Source organism: Triturus cristatus, chromosome 1_2 (genome assembly GCF_964204655.1).
Source record: "Triturus cristatus chromosome 1_2, aTriCri1.1, whole genome shotgun sequence".
In the NCBI taxonomy this organism is placed as follows: Eukaryota; Metazoa; Chordata; class Amphibia; order Caudata; family Salamandridae; genus Triturus; species Triturus cristatus.
The window spans coordinates 637,143,723-637,166,574 of NC_140580.1; the positions used below are offsets into that span (position 1 = coordinate 637,143,723).

The window sequence follows — 22,852 nt, forward strand, 5'->3', positions numbered from 1 at the left end:
AAAATCTCCAGAACAGACCGACCCCACAGCCAGCCGACCACACGCTGCCACAGTGTCCAAAGTTTCCATCCGTCCCTTATTCACAGAGGCGGTCACGGCACTTTCCTCCTGTGAAAGGTGAGACAGTGCCTTATGTACCTGGGGACAGGAAGACCGCAATTGTTCCGACGCCAACACAATACCATCAAGCTTCCTCCCCAATACCCAGCGCCATGAACCAGGGTGGAATGAAGGGCTCCGAGAGCATCGAGGAGGTCACCGTACCCCAGCACGGCCCCTCGCACTCGCTCCGCCACGCTCCTCTGCACCACACACTCCCAATCTTGCTGCGACCCAGCGTACAGGATGGTAGAGTCCATCCCATCAAGATGGCCGCAGGGCAGGGCCACCCCAGATGGGGACCGGGTCTCAGTCACAAGCACATCAAGTTCCATGTCGCTGCAAACAAGGGTCCGGAGGCAGGCGAGATGTGTATCCAGTGTGTGGTCACAGGTGACAGTCGTTCTCCCCCTGGGCCAGCGTCTGCGAAGACCGGGAGCAGCCCGTGCAGATCGGGACGAGCCACAGGCCGCGACCGATCAAATCATTGGCGAGGGTCCAGGCGATCGCCGATAACCCCCGGAATCGTCACCCCGGGTATGCACCCGTCACGCTATTCTCGGTGATAGGAGTAACCACAGCGAGATGTAGGCCGATATTCGCGCCGCTTCGGTATTCCGACTCCACTCGGTCACCAATGGCCGCTGTTGTTGAACTGCCGCCCGGCCATGTTGTCCACTCGAGGTCCCGGCCCCAGGGCTGCCCAGGCCGCAAACTTCAAACGAGCATTTCTCGGGCGGTACCGCCGCTAGAAGCTTCAGGATCACACGATCGGTTGCCGCTCTCAATCACCAACACGGGCATGTAGCGCAGGCTGAGGATCTCATGCAGGATATCTGTGCGGGATGCGGAGATTCACAGAGCCGGGAGCCTACGCTGCCATCTCGGTCGCCATCTTGGCTCCTCCCCCACTGGAGAGTTTTTTGTTTTGTGAATAACTTTGGCGCTGTTTGACGAATCTTCACAACATTTTCAAAACTAGTCCACCTATCACTTCAGCTGCTCGCTGGAAAGTTTTGCGGTGATTTGTCAGATGGGGTTGAGAAAAAGGTGGGTTCCCAAAACCAGTTTTCCCCATGCAATTTCCAATAGGGATTTTGAACACAACTACCGCCTGAATCGCGGAACGGAATTGCACCAAATATGGCAGAAAGCAAGTTGTTGGTCCAGAAAGTACTCTTTTTGTAATTTGGTGCAAATCCGTTCAGAAATTTGGGAGTTACTAAAGGAAAAAGAAATATAAATGACTAGGGACGCAAACCCCCTGCGGATCCTACATATCTCTTAGTGAGACCTGATTGGCTGCCTACACTTAAACTAAGAATTGTTAGCAGCCATCTTACCACTCAAGACTGAGCTACAGTCTAAAAAAAAAAAAAAAGTGCAAAAATCCTCATAAAGGTGGTGCGGTCCCACATGGACACCGTCGGGGGCCAAAAACGTTAAAAAAAATTGTTGCAGAGGATTTGCGAATCTGTGGTAAAATTGAAAAAGCGCTGGCTCTCGTGCTTGTTTTATATATGCCTCCCCGGGTGGGCTAGGTCAAGGTGGTTGAATTAATAATTATAATGGAGGCGTGCGTAGCTCCCCTCCCCAGGCCATTCTCTGCTCCGAGAACTCCATCCCCCAGCTAATCATGGAGAAGGGCCTCATGACTAGTCCTCCCGGGCTGATTTTGGCACCGGGACCGCCACCCCTGGTGCCTACCCATAGACATATAGGGGGACACGCGGCCCCCTTCTCGAAGCCAATCATGGCCCTGGCATCCCTTGAGGGGTTTTACTGCTTTACACTCGCTTGCAACCTCTGTGCTGTGCGATCTGTTAAACAAAACTTCGTTTCATTTTTTTGACTATGCTTTTAACCAAATGTAAAATTTAATGTAAAACCTTTCTTTTCGGATCGTATCCTGCTTGTTTTTATTGCTGGGTGAAAGGGTGGTATTTTTAAAGCTTGTTAACGCTTTATTCTTTGCGAGGGAATCTGTGGGGTGATTTGCTATCTGCTTCAGGGGGGACTTCACTCACTTCCTGGTCTTGCCGGTCAGCCATAGAGAGGCGCCATTTTTGTAGTGCGCTCTCTAGTCTTTCTGGCTGCCGGCCTACAAAGATGCACGCGGGGCGGACGCACAGCGGACGAGCGCAGCGGGCGCGCCGCTGGCGCGCCGAAGGCGAGCCCGTCTGCGCCCGTCTGCGCCTCGGATGCGCCCTGCGCCCGTTACTCTGCTCATCCAATGGGGGGCGTTCGTGCTGCGCTGACTTATGGTAGGGACAAGCTACTGAGTCTTAATGTGACCTTAGGTCTTTTACACCCTCAGTTTGATATGTTGAATGCTCAGAAGCATGTTTGTGCTGTTTGTGGCTTCTGTCTCCCGGCTATCTCTCCTGATGCCTCATGTCCGTTAGGTCAACGGCATAAACGGGATAATGTTCCATCCATCTCTGCCGCCCTAATTAATGTACGGTCTCTAAAAAAACATCACGCCGACATCTTCGACCTGCTCTCCGACCACCCTGTTGACCTTCTGTTCCTTACGGAAACCTGGCTCGATTCCAACTCGGACCCTTATGTGACTCTGGCTATCCCGGCGGGCTTTAAAGTGGCTAGGGCTGACCGTTCTGAAGGCAGGGGTGGCGGGGTAGCGGTTGTTTTCAGAGACAAATGGGAATTTATTAGGGGCGAAACCCATGCTTGGGGCACTGGTGCAGCGCTGGATTTCAGTATTAGGTTCTCCCCCCATTTTCTACTTGGTGGGGCGTTGGTCTATCGTCCCCCTGGCTCTGCCCATGCTACCATTCAGAAGTGGTGTGATGAGCTTACTGCAAGGGCGCTTCGCTTCTCCCAGTTCCTGTTCCTCGGTGACTTGAATTTACACCTGGATCAAGGGTCATCTACCGAGGCTTGTGCCTTTAAAGAGATTCTTAAGCTGACTCAACTGTCTCAATGGGTTATCCACCCTACGCATCAGGGTGGCCACATCCTTGACCCGATCTGTTCTAATTTTAACATCCTAGTTGAGGATCCTCTTCCCCTTGTGTGGTCAGACCACTTCATCACTTTTTTTTTCCTGGAAGGCTGGCCAGCCCCATGCTGCTGATTCTACTGCACGGAAACCAGCCTTTAAGAAGGTTGACCCCGTTTCTTTGGCTGGGGCCCTGGCGGCCTCCAGGCCTAACCTCATTAATAATCTCGAGGGGAGTCTTGCTGGCTTCTCCAAGTGGCTGGACAAGTCCATGACCTTGCTGACTATTCCTACCTCCTCTCGGCCCTCGAGAGCTGCGCCTTCAAAACCATGGTTTTCAGCTGAGTTGCGCACGCTTAAACAAAGTTGCAAAAAACTGGAACGGACCTGGCGCCGTCAGGACTACTGTCCTCTGGCTAAGGCCGCTCTGAGGATTAAGCAAAAGATCTATTACGCTGCCATTTCTCAGGCTAAAAAGCAATATTTCACCGAGCGTATTGAACAGGCCTGTAATAACTCGAAGGAGATCTTTCATATAGTCCAGAGTTTTACATCCCCTGTCGCTCTCAACTGTTCGGGCCCGGCCACGATTGACTGGTGCAATACCCTTTCCTGCTTTTTCTCGGATAAAATCCGTCTGATACAGCAGTCCTTGCCTGTGTGTTCAGCTTTCCAGGCGGAAGATGGATTGATTGCACCCTCTCAGGGCGCTCTAATACACGCTCTGTCGGTCTTCTCTCCTGTCGACATGGCTAGTACTCTGAAATTACTTAAGGGCCTTAAGTCCGGTTCACCTTCGGATTTATGCCCTGCCAGACTGCTGGCCGCGGTCGCGGAGATCATCAACCCTGAGGTGAATGCTATTATTAACCTTTCCCTTGGGGAAGCTTGTGTTCCGCCGGAGTGGAAACAGGCAAAAATTCTTCCATTACTGAAGAAACCGTCCCTTGACCCCACGCTGCCTGGCAATTATCGCCCCATCTCCCTTCTCCCTTGCCTTGCTAAGGTTTGTGAGAAGGTAGTGACCCGACAACTTTCCGAATTCGTGGAAAGATCTGAGGCCTTGCACCCAGCCCAGTCTGGGTTTCGGGCATCCTATAGCACAGAGTCAGCGCTAGTGGAGATCTCAGAAGCTATTAGGGACTGCTTAGATGCTGGTGGCAGAGCAGCTCTGGTAATGCTTGATCTGTCAGCAGCATTTGACACGGTGCCTCATGCCAGACTGCTCTCCCGCCTCTCTGAGTTTGGGGTTTCTGGCTTGGCCCTTGCCTGGCTGAGGTCTTTTCTGGAGGGTCGTACCCAACAGGTTTGGGTGCCACCGGCCGCCTCTTCTCGGCAGGAGGTCCCCACAGGTGTCCCCCAAGGTTCGTCCCTTAGCCCCCTCCTCTTTAACATCTATGTTACTCCTCTGGTCTTTCTGGCCGAGAAGTTGGGGGCTAAGGTGATAGCCTATGCGGATGACACACAGCTTCTTTTTACCTGGGCCAAGGGGGAAGACTCCGTCTTGCCTGTGCAGAAGTGTCTGTCTTCGGTATTTGGTTGGCTTGCTAGAGCCCAACTCAAGTGCAACGAAGACAAATCAGAGATCCTTCTCTATGGTAACTTCCCCTTGGACTTCAGACGTGAGATCTGGCCCCCGGATCTTCCTCCTCCTCCCTCTAATGGTAACTCCGTTAAAAATCTTGGAGTCTGGTTTGAGGATAACCTGTCGTTCTCGGCCCAGGTGAAGAAGGTCTCGGGTGGCTGCTTTGGCCTTCTTAAGGTTCTTAGGGGTTTTCTTCCTCTTCTCCCTAGAACTGCCAAGGAAACGGTTGTTCGAGCACTGCTACTCTCCCGCCTGGATTATGCCAATGCCCTGAATGTGGGATTACCTGGCTACTCCATGTACAAACTACAAGTGATCCAAACTGCAGCCGCAAGGCTCCTCCTTGGAATCGCCAGAAGTAGCAGTGTCCGCGCTCATCTCCGTGCCCTGCATTGGCTGCCCATGGCTGAAAGGGTTAAGTTTAAAGCATTGGTCATTGCCCACAAAGCCCTCCACAACTTGGGTCCCATCTATCTGCAGAGGCGGTTTGCCTTTTATGTCCCGACCAGAGCTCTCCGCTCTTCAGCCCTTCTGCTGGCCAAGGTTCCACGTTTCTCCCGGTCCAGGATCGGGGGCAGCTCGCTCGCGGTCAAAGCTGCCGCGGCCTGGAATGCTCTCCCTTTTTTCTTGCGCAACACTAAGGACCCACTTTGTTTTAAACGTCTCCTTAAAACCTATCTGTTTCCATAGCCTCTCACTTTATTTCTCCTCCTTTGGCTTCGCGCTGGGACACTCCTTGGAGTAACTATCGCGCGTTATAAATCTATCTAACATAACATAACATAACATCCCCCAGGGCCAGGCTTCTGCTATGTCCCAGGGTGCCCACCCTGGGACATAGTGGTTTGCCGGCCTGCACTAGTGTGGGCAGAAAAACCACTATTTGCTTAAAAAAAAAAAGGGGGGCAGGCCACTGGGGATGGGGTCCTGCCAGAGGAGGGGGCTGCGTGCCCCTTCACCCAGGTTGACTGCTTTCGGGGGGTTGGCCACAAGGCCTGGTCGCTAGGCCCTGCGTCCAACCCCGCACTGCCAAAGCCCATGTGCAGTGAGGGGGCCTGGTTGAGCGCAGCGGAGGTTGGATTAACGTATGTAATTAAATACTACTTTAAAAAAGAAAAAAATTGAATTTCACTGAAAAAACAAAAGATTACAGGGGCGTTATAGGTAGGTCCGCTGTTCACATGCACAAAACCATACAAATTAAGCATTTATAGTTAGTTATGTCAAGTATTTAAAACTCGTGCCCTAAGGTAACTGTAACTCTCGCCCTTGCCATGCACTGGTCGTTCCCCACATATTACATCACCGATGACATCTTCTATGACATTATTGATAATATTACTGCAACATTTGCTCTACAATTATTGATGAGGAAGCCGTGCATGGAGTGGGCACAAGTGAGTTATAGTTACTTGAGATTACTCTAAACTTCTGAATTTGTATGGTGTTTTGTGTGGAAAATGTAAATCTAACTATAACGTCCCTGAAAATGTTGTTTTTTTGTGAAAAAAACACATGCTCTCACTCGTTCACTTTTCAAGCAAACAGTGCTTTACAGTGAAATGTGGACGAATTATTGTGTTTGGCATAGAGCAGTGTCTTTGTGTGGGGAAATGGGTGGTGCAAGGTGCTGTGGTCTCCTAAGGTAGGCTCGGGGCCCTATTTATTTACAAATTAAGCACTGACAGGGATCCGGAACATGGCTTCTATGTCCTGTTTATGGGTGCCCCAGAGCAGGAATCTGTTGTGTGTTATCATACGCGCTGCAAGCTTAACCCGATAAACCAAGTTACCCCACCTTGAAAAATGTGCCGAGGAGAGTATCCGATATCTGCTAGGTAATATCACATTAAGAAACCAACAATGTTCAAATAGAGGAAGACTCGTATTTGAAATCGGCGGCTGCGCTCGAAGAGCAAATGTTCTGAATGTTTTCAAGGTGATGAATGTGTTTCATTGGTAAGGAGTGCCCTCTGGTGGCGTTTATGTGTATAGCAATTTCACTTCGATTGGAGTGTGTTTTCATTAATTATTTAAATCCCAACACCTGCTTCTAATTTTGTAACTAAAGCTTAACGTATTGGTAATGTTTTCTTTGTTGACACTTGATGTGAGGTTTAGAATACACATTTTCCAACATTAGATATCTCGAAAAAAACACTTGGATTGAAAAGACAACACTTGCATTTTAAGTACCCTGAGAATGAATGTTTTAAAAAGACTCATATAAGATGTAAATTAAAAACAATATATGTCTGTGTGAGTGTGTATGTATGTACACACACGCCCCCCCCCCCCTTACTGGCAGTCGCCATTAATTAGTTCTAGTTAGGACCTTGTTTCTATAGATAGTGTTTTTTGACTTGCCTATATCTCTATCGCCATTAGACAAATCTTAACGAAATTTTCTAAACATATGTAATGCTCACTAAAGCTGCTGTCTGGAAAGTTTTGGGGTGATCAGTTAAGCAGGGGTCGAGCAAATAGGGGAGTACCCAAAAGCGTTTTCTCCATGTTTATTCCCATAGGGATTTTCAACACAACTACAGCGCGAACTGCTGGACAGAATTGCACTGAATTTGGTAGAAAGCTAGCTCTTAGTCCAGAAAGAGTCCTTTTTGTGATTTGATGTAAATCCATTCAGTAGTTTGTGATATTAAGCGAAAAACAAATTTGCATATCTGACAGTCTCCATGTGATTGGCTGCCAACACTTCAACCGGGAAGTGTTAGCAGCCATCTTAGGATTCTGCTTCCCATAGACATATAAAACGTAAAAAAGTAAGGAAATAGAGCAGGGCAGGAATACGCTGACATGCTAGGTGTAGTAGAGGGTTTAAAACATTAAAAAAGGTTGATTTTGTTTTGCGATTTTGCCACAAAATCATGGGTGGATCTGTGAATTTGCAGCAAAAAAAAGGGCCATCTCCGGCGCTTGTTTTTGTTTCAGCCCCCGGGTGAGGCCAGGTCCCTGGGGGTATATAGGCATGGAAAAAGAAAAGGGGGTGTACATTGACCTCCCCTAGGCTCTTTTTAGCCTGGGGACCACCACCTCCCAGGGTCTTTATTATAAAATGGGGGGAAGCGAGTGCGGACCCCCCGCCCCCCCTCCACGGACTCTATTGAGCCCCCGAAGACCACCACCCTCCCCGGGGCTTTATTTAAAATATTGGTGGGGGCACCGCAACCCCCCCCCCCCATAGGCCCTTTAGAGTTCTGGGGACCACCACCTCCCCAGGGCTTAAAACCAATAATTAGTGGTGTGCCACGTGGACCCCCGTTCCCCGGGGACCACCAGCTCCCCGGGTCCAGCAATTGAAATAGATGAGGGGCAGGGGCCATATACAGCCCCCTCCTGGACCATATACGGCCCCGGGACCGCCACCTCACCAGGACTGGGAAGGGAAACCCTTGTTGGGTAGCTGTGCGCATTATACAATTATTTTAACATGTTATGTTATGGCCATTTATAGAGCGCAACTGTTACCAAAAGGTGTCCTGGCGCTTAGAGAAGCCTAAGGAGGCACCGAGTCAAAGGGGGGAACACAGAGGATCAATTAGTGAAGAAAAATGTTTTTAATGTCTTTCTAAATACAAGAAGATTGGTCGTACTACTTAGAGATAAAGGAAGAGCATTCCATGCTCTTGCTGCATTGACTATGAAGCTTCTGCCACCCCAATTGGCCTTCTTCACCCTGGGTACTGTTGCCAATTTGGCGTCAGAAGATCGTATGGTTCTATTGGGGGTGTACCAGTAGAGTCGCTGTTTTAGAAATTCAGGCCCAAATCCATGAAGGGCTTTAAAAACCAGAGTCAAGGCCTTGAATTGAATGCGTTTCCTCACTGGCAACCAATGCAGAGCTTTAATTTGAACAGAGATGGAATCAGTCCTAGTTATACCTGTAAGTAATCTGGTGGACACATTCTGCAAAATCTGTAATTTATTTAAAGATCCTTTATGTATTTTCAAATACAGACTATTGCAATAATCCATTCTTGGCATAATAAGAGTGGTAACAACTGTTTGTTGCACTGCTTTTGGGAGTAATGACATGATTTTTTTACAAGATTTGAGGATGTAGGTGGTAGTAGAGACAACTTTATTTACCTGGTCCCTGCAACTCAGTTTAGCATCTAACCATACTCCCAATTTTTTTTACTTTATAAGTTTCCCTCGTGACCCCCTCCTAGAGCCGTTAATGGGCCTGGGGACCGCCACCTCCCTAGGGCCAGTTCCTGCTATGTACCGGGCAGTCCACCCCCGGATATAGCTGTTTGCTCTGATTTGCCGAAAGTTTTGACAGCTCTAGCCAAGTCAGAGCTAACACTAACTCCTCTCCCATCAAGCGGGACCTGGCAAAGGACTCCAGCTTACAGGGAGTGAAGTTTTCATCTGGGGCAGGGAAACAGACAAAACTGTTGTTCTCACACAGAGGGAGCTGCATATTTAGCAGCTCACTGTGTGTGATAGCAATGCTGGTTCCCGCTGGAGACAGGCAGCCAGCAGGGACCACGGGGGCATTCAAGCTTTCCCCACGGTCCCCAACGGTGCTGACAGTTCTTGATTCCGAGGAATATGAGAACATCTCCTCCAAACAAAGAAGCACTTAATTTATATATTTAAGAAGAAAAACACTTGCTTAGTGGATATTTACCTCTTTGTTGTCTCATTGTCTTCTCATGTTAATGTTATCACATTTCATGTTTCCCTGTCCGCGTGACAACAGGCAGGGAAACAGATGAAAACTCCGCTCCCAGCAAGTGGTAGCAATTTGACAACTCCTGCTTGATTGGAACGGAGTTAGTGTTTGGTTTTGTCTGTAGGATCTGTGACAGCTCCTGCCAAGCAAAAGCAAAGAAAAATTATCTCCCCCCTTCTTTACTATGCATGGGCCAGCCACAGAGAGGTGGTGGTCCCCCGGGCCGTATATGGCCTGGGAGGGGGGACAACGTGGCCACCCCTCCATTCTGTAAAATGTATTTTGCCCTAGAGAGGGGGTGATCCCTGGGGCATATATAATCCTTGGGGGCTGGGGGTTCCGTGTGACCCCTCTACTTAATTTTAATTGAAGTCCCAGGGAGATGGTGGTCCCAGGGGCTGTTAGAGCCCAATGGAGAGTGATCTGCGCGGCCTTCCTCCTTAATTTCAGTAAAACCTCGGGGAGATGGTGGTCCCCGGGGCTCATAAGAGCCTCAGGAGAGGAGCCCCGTGTGACCCTCCTATATTTTTTTTATCTATATGCATGCCCCTGAAACCTGGCCCACCCGGGGGCTTTATTGAAAACAAGTGCAAGAGCTCAAGTTTGTTTGTTTTAAAAAAAAATTGCTGCATAATTTGTGAATCTGCCTGCAATTAACGCTGCAAAAAGTACAAATAAATGCTTTTTAGCCCTGGTGGGGTCCCTCTGGGACCTGACCACCAAGGATAGGGGGTCAGGTTATGCCTACCCTGACCCCATCTGTCTGTTTTTTAAGCTTTTGTTTTGGGCTCTGGTGAGCTGATTCCCAAGATGGCTGCCAACACTTTCTGGTTGAAGTGTTGGCAGCCTATCAGATCTCTGCATGAGACGCAGAAAGTTTGCGTCCCTAGATATACAAATTTGGATTTCTTTTAATAAATCTAAAACTACTGAACGGATTTACGCTAAAAAACAAAAAAGTCGCTTTGTGGACCAAGAGCTACCTTTCTGCCAAAGTTTGTGTTATGCCGTCCAGTGCTTCGAGCTGTAGTCGTAGCTACATACAACAGCATTTTTATTATTTATCACCTTTTTTTGAAACCTGTATCCTGTTATGTTGGGAGGAGTTTGACAGGTGTGTTGTGTTTGAAGCAGTCATTACATACAGGGCTAGTTTGTTCCTCCCCCAAGCAATGTGTACTGCGATTGCGATTTGTGAATTTCCGATTTATGCAATTGATTGTTTGCTATGACCTTTGCTATGACCTTTGTTACCTTTGTTACCTTTCTGTTCACTTCAAAGAATCTTTAACTAAGAGAATTCCAGTTGCTAGAGTTTGTGAAGATGGAAAATTTATGCCTGAGAAAATCATGGTCAAATTGCTATTTTTATTCCAGGACAAACGGTCATTGTTTTGCAGTCATTGAAGAAGATGAGCATGGAGATATCTCTTACTCTAAGGGTTGCATGAAGTATGAAGGATCAGACTTCCAGTGTAAGGTAAGGCTAAACATATCCCTTCTTGGATCTTAAAGTACTTTAGCAGGAAGCAAAGGTATGGGAAGATTCTGGGAAGTTGCAGAATGTATATTTACACCAAGTCACAAAGCAACAGGAGAAAAGCATGGTTTGAGTTTAGGTTTCTTGTTTGCACAGTGGATGTTTACCTACAGTGCCTCTATGGTGTGAAGCCTCAAATCTCTCTTTGAAAAGCATACATTTGCATATTTCTATTTCTGCACTACTACATAAATTATCTGTCCCAGGATACATTTCTTTATGGAGGGAAATCAGACTCATTTAGAATTCGCAGCATAAAGTACTAAGGTGGCAGAAACAAGCGTATGTGAAAGTTGTAACAGTCATTGGTGCTTTAGAGCAGGTAGCAGGTGCCACGCTAAAGCCCCCGTCACACGCATCCTGTGATGAGATGAGCAAATGAGATGCAAAGGAGGATGCAGCATTCAATAGCAAAATTGGGAAAGTGGAGTACATCCTTGCCAAAGATTTTGGGTCAGCCCCAAAAACGAATATGTTTATGCACATCTAGTACGTAGAACCTCCTTGTTGAAGTGCTGTTCCTTTAGACCACGCGCCCCATTGCATGTGCACCTGGATGTTAATTTCTTTATTGGCTGTCCAGACTCTTACAGTCAGTATGTCTCTATTAAAATCCGTATCTTATCCCAGAAGATTCTTAACTGCTTTCTCTCAGGCAGTTGTGACCAAAATAGCTACGAACTAGCCCCCATCCAGTGACCAAACTTATCTATTCCCAACATTCCCATCGGTAATTTTCTTCATCTCCAACCCTTCCTGGAGACATTAGGATCCCTCAAGTGATCTGCTGATTGTTACTGGGTAGGTCAAAAAGTAACCTGCTTGTGATTCTTCCTATTTTTCATGTTTCTAAATGAAGCTGCATCGTACAGGGTCTGTCCATCCTTGCATTGTACACATGTTAATATATTAACTGGTTTGCAGAGTTGGCCTAATTTCACAAAGGATCAATTAGATTTCCAGATAAAGGGCAATTCGAGGACTGTAGCCAATACCCTTTTTACAGTCCATACTGCTTTTTTAGTTACTACATAATACTATTGTTGTTCACAATTATTTTCTGTTTACACTGCAGTACCAAGGTGCAGTAACCAACTTCCATGCATTATTATTTCAATTGATGCAAATTCTGTTGAAATTACTTGTTAAACAAGTACTTAGTAGTATGCAGTATTGGTCGGAACTACATTTTTCTGCATGATTGATACATTTATCTCTGCCCCACCACTGTCAATCATTCTTTGGTCCACTTGGCGGATACTTGAACATTAACATGCTTTATAGTGTTTTTTGATGTGCACTATTTAGCTGCATTAGTTTGTTATAGATTACAGTGATGGGCATGATCATACCATCCAGTGCTTGTATCAAACGTTCTCTTACTATACTCAAAGTTTTAATTTGTAAGCGCGTTCTTCTGTGGCAGGAGTTTCCCCTATGATGTTGAAGATGCAAAACTGTTGTTACAAGTAATTAACTTCTAAGTATTCTTGAAAATGGGAGTAGCAGGAATGCAGTGACCAGAGCCCTCATGAGTTTACAGCAAGTCTGTTTAGCCATAACCCAATATTGGGTTTAGCATAGTGTGCAGGGCGATACCAGTGTTATTGAATTAAACATTCAATGTGTCTAGCATTGATTACATTACATATCACTTAAAGATACTCTGTAAATAGCAGTTCAGTTGTTTTTCCCCTGAAGCTTCCTCTGATATGTACAAGCCACGTTTCAATGATATGGGTGACATTTCTGCTCTGGAAAGCTGTCATTATTGAATCTGTTTCAGTTTCTAACAGTCCATAAGGTCTCTGAATCCACAACTCTCTTACATACCTTCTTGCCAATAGGATTCCCCGCATGCTCAGGTGCGACGCACCATTGAGTGCTGCAGGACGAACCATTGCAACAAGGACTTGATGCCCACACTGCCCCCTCCGGATCCGGCAGGTAAGTGTTCTACTAAAAACCTTGGCATTTGAGGCATGTGTTCATTGTGGAGCTATAAACTGCACCTTTTCAGACCCCCTCATTTTGTCTGTTTATAAGTCTCTTGCTGTAGCACATGGGCGTGTTTTATCCACTACTGTACATGTTGCCAACAAAATGAGTTTGTCCCATTACGGAAAGCCAGGTATTTCGATGGATGGCATTGCTGTATCATACCATTAAGCTATTTGCAGCATTTTTTTGTCTGTGAATTTAGATTTGTAAAACAACAATATTAAAAATAGAAACACTAAAAGTTTGCAAATATGGGTTTAAAATTGGAAGAGGGATACTAAACACTCGAATATCACAAAAAAATGCCTTCCATAAGAGATGGCTTAGCATATATGTAAAAAGGTTCAAAATTGCAACTTGAGAAAGAGGTTTCTGTGTTGCAGAGAATGAAGTGAAACCTTGTTGGTTAAACAACTGGATTGGAAGTTAGTAAAGTCTTGTCTTTTAAAGTTCCAGCATAGGCATTTGCAAGGCTGCCAAAAGTTTCCCGCTCATGAGTCATTAAATCACTGAAAGTCTCTGTGCTTAGATAAATAGTTTTGCAGCATGTATCTTCTCTGGATTCACATGCTGTTCATAATTCCGCCATCTAGTAGTTGGGTCCAGACCTCTCTTCTTGTATAGTAGTCTTTTATTTTCCATTTCTCTTTTTTGTTGTTGTTGTTTGGTATCGACTGCCGCCACCATTTGGTGCTTGTTCCAGTACCAGGACGTCTGATGCCTTTACTGGAACTCCCCACATGTGGTTCCCATCTGCAGTTTCTTTTTTTCCGCCGTTGGGTCTAGAAGCATCGTTGAAGCTATCCAATCACCAAGGGGAAGAAGAGTAAGAAAATCAGGATTTCGTTAAGGAAAACGGAGAAGATAATCGCCATAACGAAGTAAGGTAACGTTACCCAGAAATTCCACCAGACTACACTGGAAAAAACATCGAAGTAAGTGGAACTTCCGTCAAGTGAAGTATGGAGTATGCGCAGACAAGGGGCCCCTGCTCTGCATGAGATGGAGAACACGCCTTTCCATTTCTCCCCTGAGTGTCACAATAAGTTAGCCCAGAGGGCCAAGAGACCACAAGACTGACACCTCTGGAGCGTGCGTAGAGTTTAAACCAAGAAAGCCGAAAGCATGAGAAACGCAAAGGCAAGCCCACTACGCCATGTAGGGGCAGAAGGGAACAACTTCACTTTGAGATCTTGGGCTATCTAGGGAAGAAAAGGATAGCACTGCCTAACATCCGGAAGGAGAGGGCTCTAACGTCGAAAAAGTAATCATTGACATCAAAAAAGAACACAAGTGACTGAAGGAGAAGTGAAGGCAGGTAAAGTCGAAAAAAGATTGGAGCGGTTGATCAGAACGATTTGGACTCTAGACCACATAAGATTACTCTGCGCTGAAAATCTTGCCCACTGAAGGCTGTCAAGTCACAAGGATCCCCTCGGTCTTCTATGAGTGGGAGGACCCAGTGGTACAGGGCCTGTACCAGGACACTTTGGGGTCAGAAAGTGTTGAAAAACAGTGGCAACACCTTGAGGCAGATTCACCCGAGGAAACTGTAGACACTTGTATGTCGAGACCATCTCCCCTGGATGACATTACCATTAACAACCAGTTGGTTAAGAAGGCAATGGAGCAGTACGGGGTCCAACTGGATGAGGAGAAGTCACAGACATGCTTCCAACTGTAGACACTACTACCATCACAGAATAAAAGTAAATTCCTTCTGATGCTCCTGAGCATCCTGGACCAGGGTAGAGAGGCATTTGAAGAGCCAGCAACTTGTAAGTTAGTGATACGCCAGGTCGAGAAAAAATACCAACATTCCACTTAGGACCCAGGATACATTCGGGTCAATGTGGTGGCGGGCTCAGTCGTAGGAAAAGAGCTAATGTACCACCCACCTCTGGATAGAGAAAGTGAAAGAATAGAAATGGTAAGAAGAAAATTCAAGACAGGAGTGGCTACACAGTAGTGTATAGCAAACTCCAAAGCCCTACCTAACAGGTATGCCATAAGTACTGGGACGAGATAGCGTAACTAATGAAACACCTTAAATAACAATACCAGAAGAGGGCATGTGCCCTTGCAGAAGGGGGAAAAACATAGCTAGCATGTGCTTAAAATCAGCAATGGATGCCGTGGACACAGCAGCAATACAACTGGTGACAGGAACGACCCTAAGAAGACACGTTTAGCTATGAATTTCGGGGTTCAAAAACAAGGTGCAGGCCAGCATTATCAACACTCATTTTAGCAGAGAACACCTGTTCAGTAGTGCAGCAAATGAGACACTGCAACAACTGAAAAAGATAATGACACAGCAGAGTCAATGGGGGCCCTACCGTTTGGAGTGCAACAGAAAAGGTGAATCACTGCCATTAGAAGACTGACGGAAAGAGGAGGGTTTCAAACCATTGCAACACATCAAACACACAGGTCAAACACCGGCACAACAGTAGCAATTTCAAGCACCACCGAGACAGCCCTTTCACTGGCAAGCGAGAGGCAAAGGACATCTGTCAAGAGGGGCAGCAACACCAAACAAGTGACTCATTAAATTTGGACTTTCAGCCACACACACAACACCTGTTGGGGGCAAGAATAGGAGACTTCCTCCAGGAGGTGAGCGAGATCACATCGGACAAATGGATTCTCACATCATCAAACACGACTATTGCATAGAACTGAAAAACATCTACCAACTAGGGGCTTTGCGCACAAAATCCACACAAAGGTAGAAAAGACGTATCTTCAGAAGGATTCAAAAGAACTGCTGCCAGACAAGTCACTGTGACCCATACTAGACTTCTGCATCCTAAACAAGTTCATAAGAACACAAAGTTTCAAAATGACAACTCTCCAGGAGGTTATTCCTCAACTCCAGCAAGGGGATTACATGGCAACTATAGACTTCTAGGATGCCTACCTGCACATTCAAGTGAATCACAGACACAAAAAGTTCCTGCGCCACATCATAGACAAAATACACTACTAATTTAGAGTGCTGCCTTTTTGCTTAAAATCAACCCCCAGAGTATTCACAAAGTGTCTGGCAGACAAAGTTGCGCAACTGAGAAGCAAGGGAATACATGTATACCACTACTTAGATGACTGGCTGGTGAGAGCAAGTTCTGCACACAGATGCAGAGACAGCATAAGTGCAGTGATAACAACACTCCACTGATTGGGGTTCATTATAAACATGGAGAAGCCTTGTCTTTACCAACTCCAGAACAGGAGAAGCTGTTCTTGGTAGGAAAAATAAACACACTGCAAGCAAAGACATTTCCATATGAGAAAATAGTCCTAGCTATAATACAAGAAGATTGCTGTTACCAGAAGGGTCATTGTCTGACAGTGAGGACGGTGGGGAAATTACTAGAAATTATGACTTCCTGAATACCACTAATACCACATTAGAGGCTACACATGAGACCGATCCAGGAATTGGTCCAATGCCAATGGTTATAGGCGATGGGGAACTGGAAAGATCTAGTGGCTGTCACACAGAGAGTGGAGGAGGAGAATATCATTAAAAAACTAAATGCACCAAAAAATATACTTTGCTAATGGTAAGTTAGTCTTTTTTGGCTTTCATGCTTTATGGTATATTTAACTAACCTTCGAAATTTCTTTTTAAAAAATTGTCTGTGATCTTATGTTTACTAAAAGAAAGCTGGAAGCCCCGTAAAATTGAGCAGTAATGGTTAGCTGAGCAAACCATAACCAGTACCCCGACCATTCAAACCGATGAGTCTCAATTGAAGTTCTTCTCATCTCGCAATGTTTATTCAAATACATATGAGGAATCCTTGTTTTGTTTATAAGCACTCGTTCAAACCCAACCACAGTTCTCTGCTCCCCTTGGCTGATGAGGGTCGTTGGGGGCAAAGAACCCCTATTGTTGCCACAAGTAAGTCACCCACAGTGGGATTGTTCGGACCTCATCGGAGGCCCGGACCCCTTTCACAACCACTTTTGAAAGGAATCTCCTGGCGCTCTACTGGTTGGGGGATGAAGTCTAGGGGTGAGAGCGCCGGCAAACTGCTCCACCAGCGGTTGGCGGAGTTTTTGCCGAACCTCACATTCCATGTGAGGCGCGAGTGGCTAAACTCTGCAAACTCCGCTGGTGGAGTGGAGTTTACCACCCACCCTCATCAGAGATTTGCACACCCACTCACAGACCCACTCAGACATTCATATACCCACTCATACTCTCTCACACCCACTTACAAACCTACTCAGACACTCGTATACCCACTGCAACACTCATTCACTCACTCACACACACTTGGGGGCCGATTACAATGCGGCCCGTAAAGACGGAGCCTTCCGGGCCTCATTGTAATTGGCCATGGTTATTCCACCTGGCTTCCGACGGGTTCCTTGGCCAGTCGGAACCGGCTCGTAATCCCAAAGGGCGGACCTTTCTGCCCTTGGGATTACGATGCACAGTTGCTGATATGGTTTCTATGTTGGCCCGTCCGACATAGAAACCATGTTGGAAAGCGAATTTGGGGCCCCACAGCAGGGCCCCCTTGGGTGTGCAATCTCCAGTTGGACGCCGAGGGGGCACTTATGGTGCCCCCTGTTGATCCCTGCAGGGATCCCTGCACCTTGAGGTGCCTGCCACGGGATGCAGGGATGACCAGCACCTCCCATTTCCCTATGGGAGCATGCATTACGTCCGGTTGACGGCCGTAATGCATGCTCCCATTGGAAAATGCAGCAATGCGACCGAACAGTGTTAGGTCAAATCCTAATGAGGAGGTCGGGACCGCTGACCAGAGGCCGGTCGGTTCCAGGACCAAGGCGGTATTCAAAGGTTAGTGGTTTCAGTTAGGAAATGGAGTTCTCAACTTTGCAGTGTTCTAATGCAGCTTGAGGTTGTAAATAGGGATTTTGTTGTGGGTGTGTTAAGACTTGTAGCGTGGTGTAGGTTCATTTATATATAGACAAATGTAGGAAATATAGAATTAGTTTATATAGCTTAATGCATAATATTGATTATTTGGCAAGTGATTAATGCTGTATAGGAGACCAAAGCATAATCTCTGGGCTTGAAGATTTCATGTATTTCTGGACTAGCAAGTATTTAAAATGTTTTTTGTAGATTCAGAGGCAATGGAAATGATTGATTTGGGTGTGTAGTGCTTTCTGAATCCTTCGAATATTACCCAAAAACGATCTGAGTAGAGAAACGCAGGTTGTAAATTGAATGTGTCGGTTTTAATGTTCTCTTCAAGTGGTGCAGATAATGAACTTGGTTGTGTTACAACATAGAATTTGATAGTTATCCACCTGTTAATTTAAGTGATGGAAGCAGTTCCTTGGTTATTTTGAGGAACGTCTGTGAGGGGACCACTCTGTAGCGAAGCTCAGACTAATTCCCCACCTCTTTCCTCAGGAGCATGTCTTCAGTGGAACATGGCCATGTCAACAGCTTAGGCAGGAAGGATGTACTGGGCAGTTCGAGTTCCCGTGTACATTGACATTTAACAAAGTATGTCCCCTTTATAAGAGCACCAGAGGCACTAAGTACTTTGTGCACGGCAGGTTAGAATGACACATTGACTTGTGAAAAAGTAGGGCAACTCTGAAAACCATGTAGACTTTGTGCACCTTGGGAACAGTCCTAGATAATAGGTGGTGCTGGAGAGCAGGTCGATGAGGCCATAATACATTTCTATATTTCAATGTATTCATTTCCATATTTCAATTTCTGCATTTCCATATTTCGAATTGTACGTGTTTGTGTTTCAAGTCTGTATTTTAATAACATCAGATTCCTGTGCTTTTCTTTGTTTCCGTACAGTGGGGCTGTTGGATGGCACTGCACACTGGATAGCGCTTGTTGTGTCTGTCTCAATCTGCTTGTTGGTTTTGGGCATCTTCATCACCGTCTTCTTTTACAAGTAAGACCATAAATGCACTTTTTGTTTATATAAGTCAGCTGAATTTTTTTTTAGGACTATGTCGCTGCAAATGATGGTCAGATTTTTGCTCAGAAAGCCAGTCGGCCATAATTCTTTATTTCCTCCAAGACTAACCAGGCTTCTTCGGCCAACTCCTGTTTTAAGTCCATTTTGACGTGAGGATAAAGGTCATGTTTAAGGTTTTTATATTGATTGATAAGACTTGTTTTCTTGAAGGATAGAATCTTATACCATTAGGTCGGTAAAAAGGGCATTTTACCTCCTAATACACCTCTTATTTTCTAGCATGGAATCATACATGTCGACTCTCACTACTGCCCAATGGTGGTCCCTTTCAAACAGTTTTGTCTCTAAAGAGACATCTGCTGGCCATAGAACAATCATTTCCTGTCCACTGGTTTTACGCATCTTCAAGGATCAACCAAGCTTTTTTGCACCGAGTATTATTTTATGTTAAGAAAATGTGAGTTGCTTTTTAAATCTCCCTTGCCGATTCACTTATCCAGCTTTGAAATCACGAGGCGGCCTTGAAATCTGGGCAGGTGCACCTGGATTGAACTCTACGTACAGCAAAGTTTAACAGAACTAGTGTGCGCTGCATGTTGATGTCTGATGATGAACAAGGTGATAGATATGAACTAGCAAAGGAAGCTGAAAGGATTAAGTCTTACTGAACAGAGTTTGTAGCCATGTTATGTAAAGGGCTGAAATCTTGGATCCTCCGGTTCACCTAGATCCAGTAACTCTTAGAACGGTCTGGGTACACTGCTCCCATCACCCTACCTAGAACGACTTGTCACAGGAGTAGCACTGACGTTGCCATTAAAATTATCATTTAAAAGCCTTGAATCTTTCCAATGTGTTAAAACGGAGATATTTTAGATTTCGATGAATTTCCTTTAACATTTCAGAAAATGCCCCTCCTCCCCTCACCATCTACCACTTCTTTCTGCATTTGATGCTTGAGGAAGGGCAGTTCACCAGCTGGAAAGGTGAAGTCTCACCAGCCACCTACCCATAAACATTATGCTCTGTAGATCACTGGTCAATATCAAGTGATGGGTCCATGCACAGAGGGCGCTCCTTCTGAAGTACATTATTTTGTACATTTATTTATATTTTGGGGCATTATTTAAAGACGGTGTGGTCTCCAGATCTCAAAACGGACCGCCAGATCAATTTAGTCACGTCCTCCTGCTTCCACACCCTCTGCCTCCTACGTAAGACTTTCAAATGGATCCCCCCTGGACACAGGAAAACCGTCACGTACGCCTTGGTCACCAGAAGACTAGACTATGGCAACGCACTCTACGCCGGAATAAACAAAAACCTCACCCGCAAGCTACAGAACATCCAGAATGCCGCCACAAGACTGGTCCTCAAACTGCCAAAACACAGCCACATCTCCCATCACCTTCACACTCTGCACTGGCTCCCCATTGAAGCAAGCGTCACCTTCAAGATGCTCAACCGCGCACACAGGGCCCTCCACGACACCGGACCAGCATACCTGAACAACAGACTCCAATTCCACGCACCCCAAAGAGCCCTGCAATCAGCCCAGCTCCACTACGCCGTGGTCCCACGCACCAGGAAAACCAGATCGGGAGAGGCTGCTCCTTCTCCTTCCTCCCAGCCAAGGCCTGGAACGCCCTTCCGCTCCAACTTAGACAGCAGCGCTCCCCCCCTTCGTAAGGAACCACAAAACCTGCCCCCCCTCCCCCCCAGGCACTGGAGTCTGCTACCTCCCACCCCCAGCGCCTTGAGACCCTCACGGGTGAGTAGTCGCGCTTAATAGATGCCTGATTGATTGATTGAGGTATATAAATTTAGAATTCTGTTGTTTACATTAGCTGTAGATTGCCGTATTGGGGGGTGGTGGTCCATGTCTTTGTTATGCTTACATTTGTCCAGCCAGCTGAAAAACGTCTCTGAAAAAAGTCCTTAGCTTCCAATCCGCGGAATTAGGCTCACCATTGTCTTTTAAGGGGTTAGGTTGAAAAATACAAATGCTGCATGCAAAGGGTTGCAAACGCTCTCTTGTTTTTTTTGTGCAGGAATAAACTACAGGCAGACAGACGCCATTACATGCGGGACCTGGAGCAAGATGAGTCTCTGTTCCCACCTGGGGAGTCATTGAAGGACCTTATCGACCAATCGCAGAGTTCTGGCAGCGGGTTAGGGCTGCCTTTGCTGGTGAGTCATCCTCTTGTGGGTTCTACCCTGCTGTTAAGTGCGCCTGTGGTACTCAGACTGCCCCATGCTCTCGGGGAGGAGGGGGCACTGAGATATGTTTATTTCTTGGACGTGGTTTTTGCTCCATAAAATTCATCTGTGGTTAGTTTGAGGCTGTTGCTGCTTTCTACGTTTCTCCGGTAAGTGGCATATCTAGTGATGTCTGTTTTTTTTAACGTTTTGCAGATTACCTTCCTTTTATAATATAATGTGCTTGTAGAAGGGTAATCTAGGTATCCCTCCCTCCTCAAGCCCGTAGGTTTTTACTGCCTTCTGTTTTTCAGTGTTGGTCTGTACCATCTGTTCCTTAAAACAGAGGGATACGTAATGTAATCATTTGAAGGTCAGAATATTGATTAGAGGCACCAGAGGAAACCAAATGGAAACTATAAAACAACATTTTGAGAAAACTATCATGCTATGAAAGGGAAAGGAATCATTTCACACGTTGGCACAAGATGTATAGTACACTTGCCACATCATGAAGACGTTCTGTACTTAGAAAAAACAAGAAGGTCCCCGATCAGGCCTTTTAAATAGATCTATTTTCATTTTAATGAATCTTTTCTGGCAGTGTTTTCCAAAAATAAAACATAATAGCTAAAAGTGACATTGCAACAGAGTTGCCTTTCGAACATCTTGACCCATTTTTTGACAGAGATATCAGACAAGCATAATTGTTTTAGGTGTTTAATGAATGGTCACTGAAGTATCCACTACAGCTCTTAGCTATAGATGATGCTACTCCTAATTCTGTCAACAGACATGCGTAATTTATGTGCAGAGGCGGCTAGTAATCCGAAGATCAATAGTTTGGAGAGCCAGACATAGAATCTGAATAGCAGTCAGGACTTGACTTGGTGGCCAGTGCACTACACCGGGAACTGTTGAAAAGAGAAAAAACGTCTAGCTACAGATATTACACTAGCCACCGCAAGATTTTGTAAGATTGCGTTGCCTTAATAAATCTTTACCAATGCCATATTTTCAAAATCCAGGCCAGCTATTTTTCCTATGCGGCCAAGGTGTGCTGTCTTTTGTGTATAGTCACCATTGCCATTAACACTACAAATCTTAGCAATTCAAGAGTGTTTGCCAGCCAGCTAATTCTACATTCGAGTTTATTGAAATTGAGCCTTATGATTGCTCCTTGGAAGCCTCTTGGTCTATCTTGACTCTGCACTAGAGGCCGCGTTTATTTAAAGTCGTTTGAGAGGAACCATGAAACAAAGCAATTCAGAGATAAGGGAAGCTATGACTTACTTGATCCCCAAATGAGCAAAGGATTTACACTGTGAGGAAAAAGAGGATAAAGGATGAAAGGGACAACTCTGTAGTCTTTCTATACTGTTTTCACTGGAAATATTTTTGAGTAAGATTAAACCTCAATGATGCCAATAGCTCATAAGCTATTTATTTGCTTGTATATATTCAGGGGGTTTGTAGTGCCTCTGTACATATCCTTATGTGAACATAACTGAAGGCCAACTATCTCAGTAAAATTCATTTATGAGGATGCCTTCTTCCGAGTGCTCGGGACCTCCAGTTTAATCTTCTAATGTTCTAGCAGTCACTGAAATAGCTATTTGTGCCCACTAAATGCAAGATTTTACATAAGGCGCGTCAAGCAGAATTTTCAGTGGAGCTTGCTATGAGGGTTCCTCTAAAGTTGATTTAATGACTGGTTCTGTATACAAATCCTTCTGGTCAAGAGGTTGTGGTTTTGTGTTTAATGTGCTGCAAAAGGAAGATGGTTTATCTTCTGGAAGGGGAAGGATCCAACGCCTGTCATGAGCAC

The 22,852-nt window shown here is 45.8% G+C and overlaps 1 protein-coding gene across 1 annotated transcript in view; it reads left to right on the top strand.

The window, feature by feature from the left end:
* BMPR1A (bone morphogenetic protein receptor type 1A) overlaps positions 1 to 22,852 on the top strand; it is a 346,242-nt gene that overhangs the window by 272,992 nt on the left and 50,398 nt on the right. Inside the window, exons 5-8 of the mRNA XM_085607566.1 lie at positions 10,723 to 10,825; positions 12,733 to 12,832; positions 18,699 to 18,798; positions 20,877 to 21,015. Of these exons, the coding sequence (XP_085463692.1) occupies positions 10,723 to 10,825; positions 12,733 to 12,832; positions 18,699 to 18,798; positions 20,877 to 21,015 (442 nt within the window). The remainder of the gene's footprint in view (positions 1 to 10,722; positions 10,826 to 12,732; positions 12,833 to 18,698; positions 18,799 to 20,876; positions 21,016 to 22,852) is intronic.